This window comes from Neofelis nebulosa, chromosome 16 (genome assembly GCF_028018385.1).
Source record: "Neofelis nebulosa isolate mNeoNeb1 chromosome 16, mNeoNeb1.pri, whole genome shotgun sequence".
Lineage (NCBI taxonomy): Eukaryota > Metazoa > Chordata > Mammalia > Carnivora > Felidae > Neofelis > Neofelis nebulosa.
This window is the reverse complement of record NC_080797.1, coordinates 62,296,394-62,312,514: the sequence shown is the minus strand read 5'-3', so window position 1 is coordinate 62,312,514 and position 16,121 is coordinate 62,296,394. Positions and strand designations below refer to the sequence as shown.

Here is a 16,121-nt window from a genome sequence, read left to right as displayed (position 1 = left end):
TCTGTTTGTCTATCCTTACACCAATACTGTGTGTTCTTGACTTCTGTTGATATATAGTAAATCCTTAAATCAGGTAGTGCGACTCCTCCAACTTTGTTCTTTTTCAAAATTATTTTGGCTATTCTGCATCCTTTGAAATGCCATATAGATTTTAAAACCAGTCCTGTCAGGGTTTCCTGGGTGGCTCAGTCAGTTAAGTGTCCAACTTTGGCCCACCAACTTTGGCCCAGGTCATGATCTTATGGTTCCTGGGTTCGAGCCCCTCGTCAGGCTCTGTGAAGACAGCTCAGAGCCTGGAGCCTGCTTTGGATTCTGTGTCTCCCTCTCTCTCTACCCCACTCCACTCACACTCTGTCTATCACTCTCTCTCTCAACAATAAATAAACATTTAAAAAAATGTAAAATGTAAAACTAGTCCTGTTGATTTCTACAAATAAGTTCACTGAGATTTCGGTTGGAACTGTGTTAAATTTATAGGTCAGTTTGGGAACGAATAATATTTAGCCTTTTGATTTATGAATATAGTCTTTGAGACAAATGAGAAATGCTCTCTCTGTTTTTTAGGTTTTTAAAATTTCTCTCAACGGTGTTTTTTAGTTTTTAGTCTATAGGCATTGCAAGTATTTTGTTCAATGTATCTCTATTTCGTGTATGTGATATTAATGCAAATGGCATTTTATTTTATCTATTTAAAAAAAATTTTAATGTTGTATTTATTTTTGAGAGAGAGAGTGAGTGAGCAGGGGAGGGGCCGGGAGAGGGGGAGACACAAAATCCAAAGCAGGCTCCAGGCTCTGAGCTGTCAGCCCAGGGCCTGATGTGGGGCTCGAACCCATGACTCGTGAGATCATGACCTGAGTCAAAGTAAGATGCTTAACTGACTGAGCTACTCAGGCACCCCAGGCAAATGGCATTTTAAAATTTCATCTTCCAATTGTTCATTGCTAATATATAGAAATAAATTGATCTTTGTGTATTGACTGTATGTCCTGAAGCCTTACTAAATCATGTATATGTTCTGGTGGGTATTTCAAATGTTTTATTTCAAAGATTTTACTTCAAAGATAAAAATTTTTATTTCAAAGATTTCTTAGGATTTTATACATAGAAGATTATGTAATTCCTGAAGGAGTTTTATTTTTCTTTTCATGCCTTATTTCACTGGCTATTACTTCTAGGACAATGTTAAATAAAAGTGGTGAAAGTGGACACCTGATATAAGGAGGAAATCATTAAAATTTTTACCATTAAGTATAACCGTAAGTTTTTGTATAGATGCTCTTTATCAGGTTGAAGAAATTCTATTTCTATTTGCCAAGAGATTTATTGTTTTTGTTTTTTAAATGATGAATAGATGTTGAATTTTGTCAGATGATCATACAGCTTTTCTTTTTTTAATTTCTTAATGTGGTGAGTTGACTTGATTGAATTTTACCATTAATCAACCTTGCATCCCTAGATTAAGCTCCATTTGATACTGATATATTACTTTTTTAATATATTACTGAACTAAATAAGTAAAACTAACTCAAAGATTTTTTTTATTTATTTATTTATTTATTTATTTATTTTTTAATATATGAAATTTACTGTCAAATTGGTTTCCATACAACACCCAGTGCTCATCCCAAAAGGTGCCCTCCTCAATACCCATCACCCACCCTGCCCTCCCTCCCACCCCCCATCAACCCTCAGTTTGTTCTCAGTTTTTAACAGTCTCTTATGCTTTGGCTCTCTCCCACTCTAACCTCTTTTTTTTTTTTTTTTTTCCTTCCCCTCCCCCATGGGTTTCTGTTAAGTTTCTCAGGATCCACATAAGAGTGAAACCGTATGGTATCTGTCTTTCTCTGTATGGCTTATTTCACTTAGCATCACACTCTCCAGTTCCATCCACGTTGCTAAAAAGGGCCATATTTCATTCTTTCTCATTGCCACGTAGTATTCCATTGTGTATATAAACCACAATTTCTTTATCCATTCATCAGTTGATGGACACTTAGGCTCTTTCCATAATTTGGCTATTGTTGAGAGTGCTGCTATAAACATTGGGGTACAAGTGCCCCTATGCATCAGGACTCCTGTATCCCTTGGATAAATTCCTAGCAGTGTTATTGCTGGGTCATAGGGTAGGTCTATTTTTAATTTTCTGAGGAACCTCCACACTGCTTTCCAGAGCGGCTGCACCAATTTGCATTCCCACCAACAGTGCAAGAGGGTTCCCGTTTCTCCACATCCTCTCCAGCATCTATAGTCTCCTGATTTGTTCATTTTGGCCACTCTGACTGGCGTGAGGTGATATCTAGTGTGGTTTTGATTTGTATTTCCCTGATAAGGAACGACGTTGAACATCTTTTCATGTGCCTGTTGGCCATCCGGATGTCTTCTTTAGAGAAGTGTCTATTCATGTTTTCTACCCATTTCTTCACTGGGTTATTTGTTTTTCGGGTGTGGAGTTTGGTGAGCTCTTTACAGATTTTGGATACTAGCCCTTTATCCGATATGTCATTTGCAAATATCTTTTCCCATTCCGTTGGTTGCCTTTTAGTTTTGTTGGTTGTTTCCTTTGCTGTGCAGAAGCTTTTTATCTTCATAAGGTCCCAGTAATTCATTTTTGCTTTTAATTCCCTTGCCTTTGGGGATGTGTCGAGTAAGAGATTGCTACGGCTGAGGTCAGAGAGGTCTTTTCCTGCTTTCTCCTCTAAGGTTTTGATGGTTTCCTGTCTCACATTCAGCTCCTTTATCCATTTTGAGTTTATTTTTGTGAATGGTGTGAGAAAGTGGTCTAGTTTCAACCTTCTGCATGTTGCTGTCCAGTTCTCCCAGCACCATTTGTTAAAGAGACTGTCTTTTTTCCATTGGACGTTCTTTCCTGCTTTGTCAAAGATGAGTTGGCCATACGTTTGTGGGTCTAGTTCTGGGGTTTCTATTCTATTCCATTGGTCTATGTGTCTGCTTTTGTGCCAATACCATGCTGTCTTGATGATTACAGCTTTGTAGTAGAGGCTAAAGTCTGGGATTGTGATGCCTCCTGCTTTGGTCTTCTTCTTCAAAATTACTTTGGCTATTCGGGGCCTTTTGTGGTTCCATATGAATTTTAGGATGGCTTGTTCTAGTTTCGAGAAGAATGCTGGTGCAATTTTGATTGGGATTGCATTGAATGTGTAGATAGCTTTGGGTAGTATTGACATTTTGACAATATTTATTCTTCCAATCCATGAGCAGGGAATGTCTTTCCATTTCTTTATATCTTCTTCAATTTCCTTCATAAGCTTTCTATAGTTTTCAGCATACAGATCTTTTACATCTTTGGTTAGATTTATTCCTAGGTATTTTATGCTTCTTGGTGCAATTGTGAATGGGATCAGTTTCTTTATTTGTCTTTCTGTTGCTTCATTGTTAGTGTTTAAGAATGCAACTGATTTCTGTACATTGATTTTGTATCCTGCAACTTTGCTGAATTCATGTATCAGTTCTAGCAGACTTTTGGTGGAGTCTATCGGATTTTCCATGTATAATATCATGTCATCTGCAAAAAGCGAAAGCTTGACTTCATCTTTGCCAATTTGGATGCCTTTGATTTCCTTTTGTTGTCTGATTGCTGATGCTAGAACTTCCAGCACTATGTTAAACAACAGCGGTGAGAGTGGGCATCTCTGTCGTGTTCCTGATCTCAGGGAAAAAGCTCTCAGTTTTTCCCCATTGAGGATGATGTTAGCTGTAGGCTTTTCATAAATGGCTTTTATGATCTTTAAGTATGTTCCTTCTATCCCGACTTTCTCAAGGGTTTTTATTAAGAAAGGGTGCTGGATTTTGTCAAAGGCCTTTTCTGCATCGATTGACAGGATCATATGGTTCTTCTCTTTTTTTTTGTTAATGTGATGTATCACGTTGATTGATCTGCGAATGTTGAACCAGCCCTGCATCCCAGGAATGAATCCCACTTGATCATGGTGAATAATTCTGTTTATATGCCGTTGAATTCAATTTGCTAGTATCTTATTGAGAATTTTTGCACCCATATTCATCAGGGATATTGGCCTGTAGTTCTCTTTTTTTACTGGGTCTCTGTCTGGTTTAGGAATCAAAGTAATACTGGCTTCATAGAATGAGTCTGGAAGTTTTCCTTCCCTTTCTATTTCTTGGAATAGCTTGAGAAGGATAGGTATTATCTCTGCTTTAAACATCTGATAGAACTCCCCTGGGAAGCCATCTGGTCCTGGACTCTTATTTGTTGGGAGATTTTTGATAACCGATTCAATTTCTTCACTGGTTATGGGTCTGTTCAAGCTTTCTATTTCCTCCTGATTGAGTTTTGGAAGAGTGTGGGTGTTTAGGAATTTGTCCATTTCTTCCAGGTTGTCCAATTTGTTGGCATATAATTTTTCATAGTATTCCCTGATAATTGTTTGTATCTCTGAGGGATTGGTTGTAATAATTCCATTTTCATTCATGATTGTATCTATTTGGGTCATCTCCCTTTTCTTTTTGAGAAGCCTGGCTAGAGGTTTGTCAATTTTGTTTATTTTTTCAAAAAACCAACTCTTGGTTTCGTTGATCTTCTCTACAGTTTTTTTAGATTCTGTATTGTTTATTTCTGCTCTGATCTTTATTATTTCTCTTCTTCTGCTGGGTTTAGGCTGCCTTTGCTGTTCTGCTTCTATTTCCTTTAGGTGTGCTGTTAGATTTTGTATTTGGGATTTTTCTTGTTTCTTGAGATAGGCCTGGATTGTGATGTATTTTCCTCTCAGGACTGCCTTCGCTGCGTCCCAAAGCGTTTGGATTGTTGTATTTTCATTTTCGTTTGTTTCCATATATTTTTTAATTTCTTCTCTAATTGCCTGGTTGACCCACTCATTCGTTAGTAGGGTGTTCTTTAACCTCCATGCTTTTGGAGGTTTTCCAGACTTTTTCCTGTGGTTGATTTCAAGCTTCATAGCATTGTGGTCTGAAAGTATGCATGGTATAATTTCAATTCTTGTATATTTATGAAGAGCTGTTTTGTGACCCAGTATATGATCTATCTTGGAGAATGTTCCATGTGCACTCGAGAAGAAAGTATATTCTGTTGCTTTGGGATGCAGAGTTCTAAATATATCTGTCAAGTCCATCTGATCCAATGTATCATTCAGGGCCCTTGTTTCTTTATTGACCGTGTGTCTAGATGATCTATCCATTTCTGTAAGTGGAGTGTTAAAGTCCCCTGCAATTACCACATTCTTATCAATAAGGTTGCTTATGTTTATGAGTAATTGTTTTATATATTTGGGGGCTCTGGTATTCGGCGCATAGACGTTTATAATTTTTAGCTCTTCCTGATGGATAGACCCTGTAATTATTATATAATGCCCTTCTTCATCTCTTGTTACAGCCTTTAATTTAAAGTCTAGTTTGTCTGATATAAGTATGGCTACTCCAGCTTTCTTTTGGCTTCCAGTAGCATGATAAATAGTTCTCCATCCCCTCACTCTCAATCCAAAGGTGTCCTCAGGTCTAAAATGAGTCTCTTGTAGACAGCAAATAGATGGGTCTTGTTTTTTTATCCATTCTGATACCCTATGTCTTTTGGTTGGCGCATTTAATCCATTTACATTCAGTGTTGTTATAGAAAGATACGGGTTTAGAGTCATTGTGATGTCTGTATGTTTTATGCTTGTAGTGATGTCTCTGGTACTTTGTCTCACAGGATCCCCCTTAGGATCTCTTGTAGGGCTGGTTTCGTGGTGACAAATTCCTTCAGTTTTTGTTTGTTTGGGAAGACCTTTATCTCTCCTTCTATTCTAAATGACAGACTTGCTGGATAAAGGATTCTCGGCTGCATATTTCTTCTGTTCAACACATTGAAGATCTCGTGCCAATCCTTTCTGGCCTGCCAAGTTTCAAAAGAGAGATCAGTCACGAGTCTTATAGGTCTCCCTTTATATGTGAGGGCACGTTTATCCCTTGCTGCTTTCAGAATTTTCTCTTTATCCTTGTATTTTGCCAGTTTGACTATGATATGTCGTGCAGAAGATCGATTCAAGTTACGTCTGAAGGGAGTTCTCTGTGCCTCTTGGATTTCAATGCCTTTTTCCTTCCCCACTTCAGGGAAGTTCTCAGCTATTATTTCTTCAAGTACCCCTTCAGCACCTTTCCCTCTCTCTTCCTCCTCTGGGATACCAATTATGCGTATATTATTTCTTTTTAGGGTATCACTTAGTTCTCTAATTTTCCCCTCATACTCCTGGATTTTTTTATCTCTCTTTTTCTCAGCTTCCTCTTTTTCCATAATTTTATCTTCTAGTTCACCTATTCTCTCCTCTGCCTCTTCAATCCGAGCCGTGGTCGTTTCCATTTTATTTTGCATCTCGTTTAAAGCGTTTTTCAGCTCCTCCTGACTATTCCGTAGTCCCTTGATCTCTGTAGCAAGAGATTCTCTGCTGTTTTCTATACTGTTTTCAAGCCCAGTGATTAATTTTATGACTATTATTCTAAATTCACTTTCTGTTATATTATTTAAATCCTTTTTGATCAGTTCATTAGCTGTTGTTATTTCTGGAGATTCTTTTGAGGGGAATTCTTCCGTTTGATCATTTTGGATAGTCCCTGGAGTGGTGTGGACCTGCTGGGCGCTTCCCCTGTGCTGTGATGTATAACTGGAGTTGGTGGGCGGGGCCACAGTCATACCTGATGTCTGCCCCCAGCCCACCGCTGGGGCCACAGTCAGACTGGTGTGTGCCTTCTCTTCCCCTCTCCTAGGTGGGGATTCACTGTGGGGTGGGGTGGCCCGTCTGGGCTACTTGCACACTGCCAGGCTTGTGGTGCTGGGGATCTGGCGTATTAGCTGGGGTGGGTAGGCAAGGTGCACGGGGGCAGGAGGGACAGGCTTAGCTCGCTTCTCCTTCGGTGATCCACTTCAGGAGGGGCCCTGAGGCAGCGGGAGGGAGTCAGACCCGCTGCCGGAGGGGTGGCTCCGCAGAAGCACAGTGTTGGGTGTTTGCCCGGAGCAAGCAAGTTCCCTGGCAGGAACTGGTTCCCTTTGGGATTTTGGCTGGGGGATGGGCGAGGGCAATGGCGCTGGCTAGCGCCTTTGTTCCCCGCCAAACTGAGCTCTGTCATCCCGCGCCTAGCAACTCTCCCTCCCTTTGTCCTCCAGCCTTCCCGCTTTCCGAGCAGAGCTGTTAGCTTATAACCTTCCAGATGTCAAGTCCCGCTTGCTGTCGGAACACACTCCATCCAGCCCCTCCGCTTTTGCAAGCCAGACTCCGGGGCTCTGCCTGGCCAGCGGGCCGCCCCTCCACCCTGGCTCTCTCCCGCCCATCTGTGGAGCACACACCGCCTCTCCGCCCTTCCTACCCTCTTCCGTGGGCCTCTCGTCTGTGCTTGGCTCTGGAGACTCCATTCTGCTAGTCTTCTGGCGGTTTTCTGGGTTATTTAGGCAGGTGTAGGTGGAATCTAAGTGATCAGCATGACGCGCGGAGAGCCCAGTGTCCTCCTATGCCGCCATCTTCTGCCGGTCTCCCGAAATACTTTTTGATATAAACTTTTCTTATTTTAAGAAGCAGCATAATACAATGTGGTAAGCTTCCTATTCCCAACAATTTATTTTCTATAGGAAGCCAGCAGCAAAGAGAGTAAGCAAAAACAATCTTAAAAAAATACATTCTTAAGAACGGAAAGAGACAAGTTGTACATTGTAAAATGGCAGTGCCATTGAAGACATGGTCTATAGGCTGGTACCAGTCTGTGACAAGAAAGGTATAGAAATTGAGGATAGCATCTAAAAAATTGTATAGCAATTTGAGAAAGTAACAGATAAATCATATTTGAATCTAACAATAAAAAATGTGGATTGTCTTTTGTACGTGCATTTTCCCCGCCCAGCAATCCGTTTTCATTGAGTGTTAGTCCACAACGGTTTAGCAGTTAAAAACATCACCATCCACAACAACCTAAAATCCAGTCCTTCACAAAAAAATAGTTTGAGAAGTATTGCTTTAAGGTCTTATCCTACCTTCCCACGGTCACAACACAGGAAGAGTTCAGCAAACATCTGCCTCCGCATATCCGTTTTTATGATCTCCCGGAATTCATCTGCACAATGACAGAGGTGCTTAAGGAATTTCTCAAACGTTTCACTTTTAAAGTCTGCAATGTATGAGGAGATGTACTGCAGAGAAAAAGAAGATAAATGATTGATTTAAAACAGGGCTCTTTACTTGGATTTTCCCTGGGATTCAGTTGATGCGTATGAAATTATTGGCTACAATTTTTTCCATATCATTTGCTTGTCACGTGAATAAAGCATTTTCATGTTATTACTATTCTTCAGCTGTGCTGCAGACAGAGGTAATTAATACAAAACCATACACCAAAACCATACACCAGTGAGACTAAATATTTTTGGAGCAACTCCCCTCTAGACCACAAGAGCATTATATGGAGCACACTTTTTACCTCCCAGCATGAAATAGCAGCAGTTATAAAACATTGCCTGTAAGTTAATAGTTCTAAAAATTGGATGCAGTTTTCTTTTGATGAATGGCGTATAAAACCATGTGTTTTCCGAGACTGGCTACATTTAATTATTGGAGTATAAAGAACGGGGATTGTGCAAAGTTTCTGCATCTTCTGATATTATAATAAGGTATCCTTTGTCTATTTTTTTTTTTGAAAGTATAGAGTCTGAAGACATCTACACTTATGGGCCATTTCTCTTGGTCCCTATTGAACAGATTCCCGGAAGTGGGATTGTTAGCTTAGAAGGTAAATGCGTCTGTTTTTTGGGTAGGATTTTACATCAGGCTTGGGCTTTTTTGTTCTTCCAGTACTAATGAATGAGTGGCCATTCCTCCTCAGCCTCACCACCAGTGTGTATTGTCTTCTGGATTTTCCCTCATTTTATGGGTCGGGAACATAACATTCTTGATCTATACTTGACTATAAAGATCTTATGCTAAGGGACAAATGGATCTAGTGCTGGAAGAGTTTCTGAGGGAACCTTTCTTGAAGTGTTAGCCCAACTCATAAGTAAATGATTTCCTTGTCTGTCCCAGCACAGTGGTAGCCAAATTTGTACTGGGAGTCCAATTTGGATCAAATCGCCCTACTTCCATAGCCATAAATGATTGGAGCAGGGGATGATCCCTGATATAAACAATGCCATTCAGATTCTCTCCACTAGAAATTGGGAATTAGGACTGGGAAATGGTTGATTGTCCTCTGAGAGGGGCTGGACTTGTGAATGTAAACTTAAGAGTTTTGGGTGGCCAGATTCCTCCAGGTAAATGGAGGATGCAGGATAAGTCAGTATATAGAGACAGATGAAACAGAAAGCAGAAAGAAGAGTCTTGATTTTTCCAAGTCCCTGACTTCCAGAAGTCAGACCATATTCTTGCTCTTGGACTCCATACATTTCATTTTCATCTACATTAACTCAGGTTGGCTTCTGTCTCTTCTGTTTCACCATTAAAGGAGACTAATATAGCTTGCTTAAAATGGAATATTTTATTGGCATATTTCATTGGCATATTTTTTTTTTAAATTTTTTTTTCAACGTTTTTAATTTATTTTTGGGACAGAGAGAGACAGAGCATGAACGGGGGAGGGGCAGAGAGAGAGGGAGACACAGAATTGGAAACAGGCTCCAGGCTCCGAGCCATCAGCCCAGAGCCTGACGCGGGGCTCGAACTCACAGACCGCGAGATCGTGACCTGGCTGAAGTCGGACGCTTAACCGACTGCGCCATCCAGGCGCCCCATCATTGGCATAATTTTTGAAATGAAGAATGTAGTAGACATTTCACTTCCTCACTAATATCATCTAGGCAAATTTAGAATGTACTATGTAAGAGATACATTAGGCTTGAATCCATGCTAATGAATCATAAACCATATTCAATTGACTTAGAAATCAAAAGAGGAAATTTAAAGCAGTGTAAGAGAGGTTTTCTAAATATTTAGTTTCATTGGCAGCCGAAACCTTCTAATTGTCATTATTTCTGATGGATCAATGAGTACAGTTAAGTTCTTATGTGTTCCCTTGGGATGCAGAATAGTGTAATGGTTAAGAACTCACATTTTGCCTCATCAAAATACCAATGGCATTTTTCACAGAAATGGAACAAAGAATCCCAAAATTTGTATGGGATCATAAAAGACTTCAAATAATACAAACAACCTTGAGAAAGTAGAATCAAGCTGGAGACATCACGCTTCCTGATTTCAAGCTATACTGCAAGACTAGAGTTAGCAAAACAAACAGCATGGTACTGGCATAAACATAGACTCATAGATCCATGGAATAGAATAGAGACCCCAGAAATAAACCTATGCATGTATGGTGAACTAACCTATGACAAAGGAGGCAAGAACATACAATGAGGAAAAGACAGTTTCTTCAATAAACAGTGTTGGAAAAATAGGACAGTTACATGCAATTCTACTTCTGGATCTAGAGAAAATGAAAACACCAATTTGATACATGTACTCCTATGATCATTGAAGCATTATTTACAATAGCCAAGATATGAAAACAATTTAAGTGTCATCGATAGAAGAATGGACAAAAAAGATGTGGTATATGTATACAGTGGAATGTTACTCCACCATACAAAAGGAGATTGCCATTTGCGACAACATGGATGGACCCAGAAGGTACTATGATAAGTGAAATAAGCCAGACAGAGAAAGACAAATACTTATGATTCCACTTATATACAGAATCGATGAGGCTTTACCAGGCCTGTATTGCAGCTGACTTCTGCCTAATCCTGTTACGCTTCCCTCCCTTCACAACTATTGATCCCTAATAAATAGCCTGTGTACCAGGATCCGTCTCAGCATCTGCCTCATGGGGAAAGTGACATTTGAGTCAAGAAGGAGAAGAGGGAGTAAACCATGTGGAAATATGTGAGGAGCACTGTCCTAGAAAAGTGGTAAGGCCCTGAGGTGAGAACATACTTGGGGGTTTCTAGTAATGGCAAGGTAGCTAATGTGACTGAGGCAGAATGAGTGAGGAGTACAGAGAGAGAGGTGAAGACAGGGGTCATCAGACAGACCAGGTCATGCCCTGGGGTCATGTTAGGGCTTTGGTTTTTACTTTAAGTAAGATGGGAAGCCCTTGGAGGGTTTTGAGCAGAAGACTGGCTTAATTTACCTATATTTCTTTTTTAAAAAGTTTACTTATTTTTCAGTAATCTCTGCACCAAATGTGGGGCTGGAACTCATGACCCAGAGATCAAGAGTTGCATCCTCTTCCAACTGAGAGAGCTAGGCACCCCTACCTTCCATTTTAAAAGGCAAGAGTGAAAAGCATAAGAGACTCTTAAAAACTGAGAACAAACTGAGGGTTGATGGGGGGTGGGGAGGAGAGGAGGGTGGGTGATGGGTATTGAAGAGGGCATCTTTTGGGATGAGCACTGGGTGTTGTATGGAAACCAATTTGACAATAAATTTCATATATTGGGGAAAAAAATAAGATGTGGGATATACACAATAGAATATTACTCAGCCATAAAAAAAGAATGAAATCTTGCCATTTGTAACAACAGGGATGGAGCTAGGGAGTATAATGCTAAGTGAAATAAGTCAGTAGGAGAAAGACATATATCATATGATTTCACTCATATGTGGAATTTAAGAAACAAAACAAAAAAGTAAAGGGGAAAAAATAAGACAAAGAGAGAGAGAAACAAATCAAGAAACAGACTCTTAACTATAGAGAACAAATTGATGGCTACCAGAGGGAAGAGGTGAGTAGGATGAGTTAAATAGGTGATGGGGATTAAAGAGAGCACTTGTGATGAGAACAGGGTGATGATATATGGAAGTGTTGTTACTATATTGTATACCTGAAACTAATATGATACTGTATGTTAACTGGAAATAAAAAGAAACTTAACTTTAAAAAAAAAAGAAAGAAACACAATCCTTTGGGTGGCTATTAAAGCAAAATGTGTTTAAAGACACAAACACTTTTCTCCAAAAAAAAAAAAAGGAAGAAGAAATGTAAATTTGGGGACCCTACTCTAGATCTACTGAATCAGAAACTCTGAGAGGGGAGTGGGATCCAGAATCTGTGTTTTTAAAAGCCCTCTGGGAGCAAAATACACTTCTAGCTCTTAAACAGGCTCCTTCCTGTCACAAGTGTGCAGAGTCAGAACAGAAATAATATGAGTTAATGTCACATGACCAGACTAGCTGCCCCCAGAGTTCTTGGAGAAGGGAAATCATCTTTCTTTCCCCCTCTTAAAATACGGACGGACCCAAACACTTTTCCGCTGTTATTCTTTCCTTGTATCTCAACACTCAGAAATCCTGTGACATTAGCCAGTGGGGGGCATGTGGTTGTGTAAACTATGTATAGAAATCTAAGTGGGCCCCAGTCAAGGAGACAGACTTGGGTCTTTTTCCTCCAACTTTACACATGGTAACTTGAAATAAAAAGTCCACTCTGGAGTGAAAAAATAAAATAAAATATAATATAATATAAAAATAAACCCTCTGGGCTATTTTTATGTTTACTAAAGGCTGAGAACCATTGAAATATATGACATGCGGGCAACTGATCCTAATTATTCCAGAATCCTAATGTTGTTTAATATATAAATTAACCTTTTGGGAATTGACCTCAAAGACATTTGAGTTTTCTGGATGCGGTAATCCTATTAAACCACGGCTTAGTTTAACTGCCTCTCCAAGAGACACTTCAACATTCTGGATTTATAGAGTATGGGTTTTCTGAGTGAGTGTGTTCTGTAAGTGTGGGCTATATGACATAAAGTCTAGCAATTGCCAACTAACTACAAATTCCAAACAGAACAATTACAGAAGTTTGCCGGTATCTCTTCTAAAAACAGAGAAAGCAAAAACACATGACCTTTGTGTTTGCATACCCTCCCAAGGAATAAAACAATGAATACCTGCCAGTCCTGAAATGATTGCCTAGTTTAATTTAAGAATATAATGAACTACTAATATCCTTCAGTTTAATAGCTCTGTGAGCTGATAAACACTTGAATTGTACTTAATCAAGTTATCTTCATGTTCTGGGTCCCAGTGTGATGAATTCTGGACTTTTTCTTTCTGACTTGAAAACCAAAATGTTGAGAATGTAGTGAAAGTCACAATTAACAGACTGATAGCTACTGTTAAATTCTACAACTCTGGGCCATTGGGATTCATATTTATTTAATTGTAGACATACTGGAGAGTTGATGAAGTGGGTAATATAAGAGTGATGGAAAGAAAACTATATTTGGAAGCTGTTTTAGGCATTAACTTCCAAACTATATATGTAAGTCCTGGTAGCATATAACATTTTCAGAAATGCCTGCAGATAAGGACTATAAAATATTGAAATACACAGATTATATTGGCTATCTATCATTGAAGAAGTGGTGTGTTCATATAGGATTTGGACAGAAAATTAGATTACCAGTCTCAGAGAGGGAATTTTTAAAAACAATTAATGCTAATTAATATGCCCAACAAAACAGAAATATACTTTAACTTTTCCAATTTTTGAAAATCAGAATCATTTGTTTAACAAATGAATTTCAACAAAGGCCTTATTCAATTATCCAATAATACATAATATAGTACATATTATATATAATACATATTATATATAATTATCCAATAATAACAAAAGTAATAAAATAAATAAAATAAAAATAATAAAAGTAACAGACTGAAACACACGATTTTCCCCCTATTGGTAAAAGGCAGCTTAGGCAATGTTATGGGTTAGGTTGTGTTCCCCCAAAGTTCATACATTGAAGGCCTAACCCTTAGTACCCCAGATTGTGACTGTATTTTGAGATAGGATCTTTAAAGAGGTAATTAAGGGGCGCCTGGGTGGCTCAGTCTGTTAAGCGTCCGACTTCAGCTCAGGTCACGATCTCACGGTCGGTGAGTTCGAACCCCGCGTCGGGCTCTGGGCTGATGGCTCAGAGCCTGGAGCCTGCTTCCGATTCTGTGTCTCCCTCTCTCTCTGCCCCTCCCCCATTCATGCTCTGTCTCTCTCTGTCTCAAAAATAACAAAAAAAAGTTAAAAAAATAATAATAAAAAAAAATAAAGAGGTAATTAAATTAAAATGAGGTCATTAGGGTGGGCCAAAAGCTAATATGACCAGTGTCCTAATAAGAAGAGGAAATTTGGACACAGACATGTGCAGAGGAAAGACCATGCAAAGGCACGGGGAGAAGATGACCATCTATCTATAAGCCAAGGAGAGAGACCCTCAAAAGAAATTAACCCTGCCAATACCTTGTCTTGGACTTCCAGCCTTCATAACCATGAGAAATTAAACTTCTGATGTTTAAGTCACCCAGTACTTTGTTATGGTAGTCCTAGCAAACTGATACAAACAATAAGAAATTACTGATCAGCAAATTCCTTGATTTATGTATTTCTTACAGTTGAAGACCACGTAGGAAGACACACACCTGGGAGGACAGTTTACCATAGACCGTCCCATTTCCTGGGCTTAAAATTCCCTCATTTCTCCCTCATTTCCCTCATGCAGTTTTCACAAGATATTGCTACTCCTACCTCTACCTCCACCAAAGCCATCATTCCTTCAGTCAGAAAAAGACAAATATCATATGACTTCACTCATATGATACAAAACAGATGAACAAAAGGGAAGGGAAGCAAAAATAATATAAAAACAGGGAGGGATACAAAACATAAGAGACTTAAAATATGGAGAACAAAAAGAGGGTTACTGGAGGGGTTGTGGGAAGGGGGATGGGCTAAATGGGCAATGGGAATTAAGAAATATGCTCCTGAAATCATTGTTGCACTATATGCTAATTAACTTGGATGTAAATTTAAAAAATAAATTAAATTAAATGGTAACAAAAACACACAAAAAAAGCCATCATTCTTCCTTCTTCTGTCCTTCCCTGCCATAACTCAAAGCATATGAAACACAAAATAAACAGAACAAAACAACACAAATTACAAAATGCAAAATTATAAATAACAGAATAGAGAGTCACTCAGATACATACCATTTTGGGGAAAATGCACAGCCTGGATTTAGTAGAATATGTTAAAGGAAAGATACAGTCTTTGAGTAATTTGATGAAACCTCTCTATTTTAAAATTTAAACTTTGAGTCACATCAGCTTGAAGGCTGACAAAACAACTGAGCCTAAGAAAGTGGCTATCTCAAAGCAGACCACTACGGAGCAAGAACAGACTAAGCCCCAGAGAAGAGAATTCAGGCAGAGATGTGGCCTTTATTTACTCCTCTTTAACTCCCTAGTTTCTTAGTGTCACAAAATCAGAAGTTAATATCTGAATCCCACTGTATAGTATTTGTAGTTTTTGCATAGAATTCTTCTCAAGCCTATTATATAATTCAGGTGCAGATCTCAGACTGTTTGAAGCCCAGGCCTACTGAAGGATGCTCCCAGGAAACTGACCCTCACTTTACCCAGTCCCACAGTAAACAAGATGCTAGATTGTTTTCACTTGCCTCTGGTGAGCAGGTAGGTGCAGCCAGAGTTTCCACAATGACCAGGTAGGAGATAGGATCAAAGTAAAGCAAACTCAGAGTGGTTGATTGCCTCAGTTTGCCTGGGACTTCCCTAGTTTTAGCACTGAGAGTCCCATGTTCTAAGAAACCCCTCACTTCCAAGCAAATCAGAACGGTTTGAAACTCTAAACATTGATCCATGCCAATGGTCTAATTCCTGTGGGAAACTCTGGAGGAACCTCTGTTTGGAAGCATACTGTGTTGTGTCCTGCTTTATATAACAAACCATCTCTGTTAATACCTGAATCCTTTGCTATAAAAGAAATTTTACAGCCTTTAACTGTGTGTGAAGCATCTTTCCATTACCATCCCATTGGACAACCACACATAGGACAAGCTGTACAGAGAGTTCTTATTCTATGGTATGCATTCATCCATTCTCAAACCATTTGTTGTATTTATGTAATCACAAGATAAAGAATATGTATTTGTTATAGATAACCGGGAAGGATGATGAACACAAATGACAATTTGAGTCAGGAGTCTGGTGCCTAGAATGAGCAGAACTGATAAGCAGGTCACACTCCCCTAGAGAATAATACTTTGAAAGACTTCACTCTTGTTTGAGAAGGCCATACTTTGTACTACTTTGAAG

The 16,121-nt window shown here is 39.2% G+C and overlaps 1 protein-coding gene across 25 annotated transcripts in view; it reads right to left on the bottom strand.

The window, feature by feature from the left end:
• Nucleotides 1-16,121, bottom strand: part of EFCAB5 (EF-hand calcium binding domain 5) — a 193,714-nt gene that overhangs the window by 74,735 nt on the left and 102,858 nt on the right. For all 25 annotated transcript variants that reach the window (XM_058704035.1, XM_058704052.1, XM_058704040.1 and 22 more), the window contains one exon: nucleotides 7,991-8,146. In XM_058704035.1, coding sequence (XP_058560018.1) covers nucleotides 7,991-8,146 — 156 coding nt within the window. The remainder of the gene's footprint in view (nucleotides 1-7,990; nucleotides 8,147-16,121) is intronic.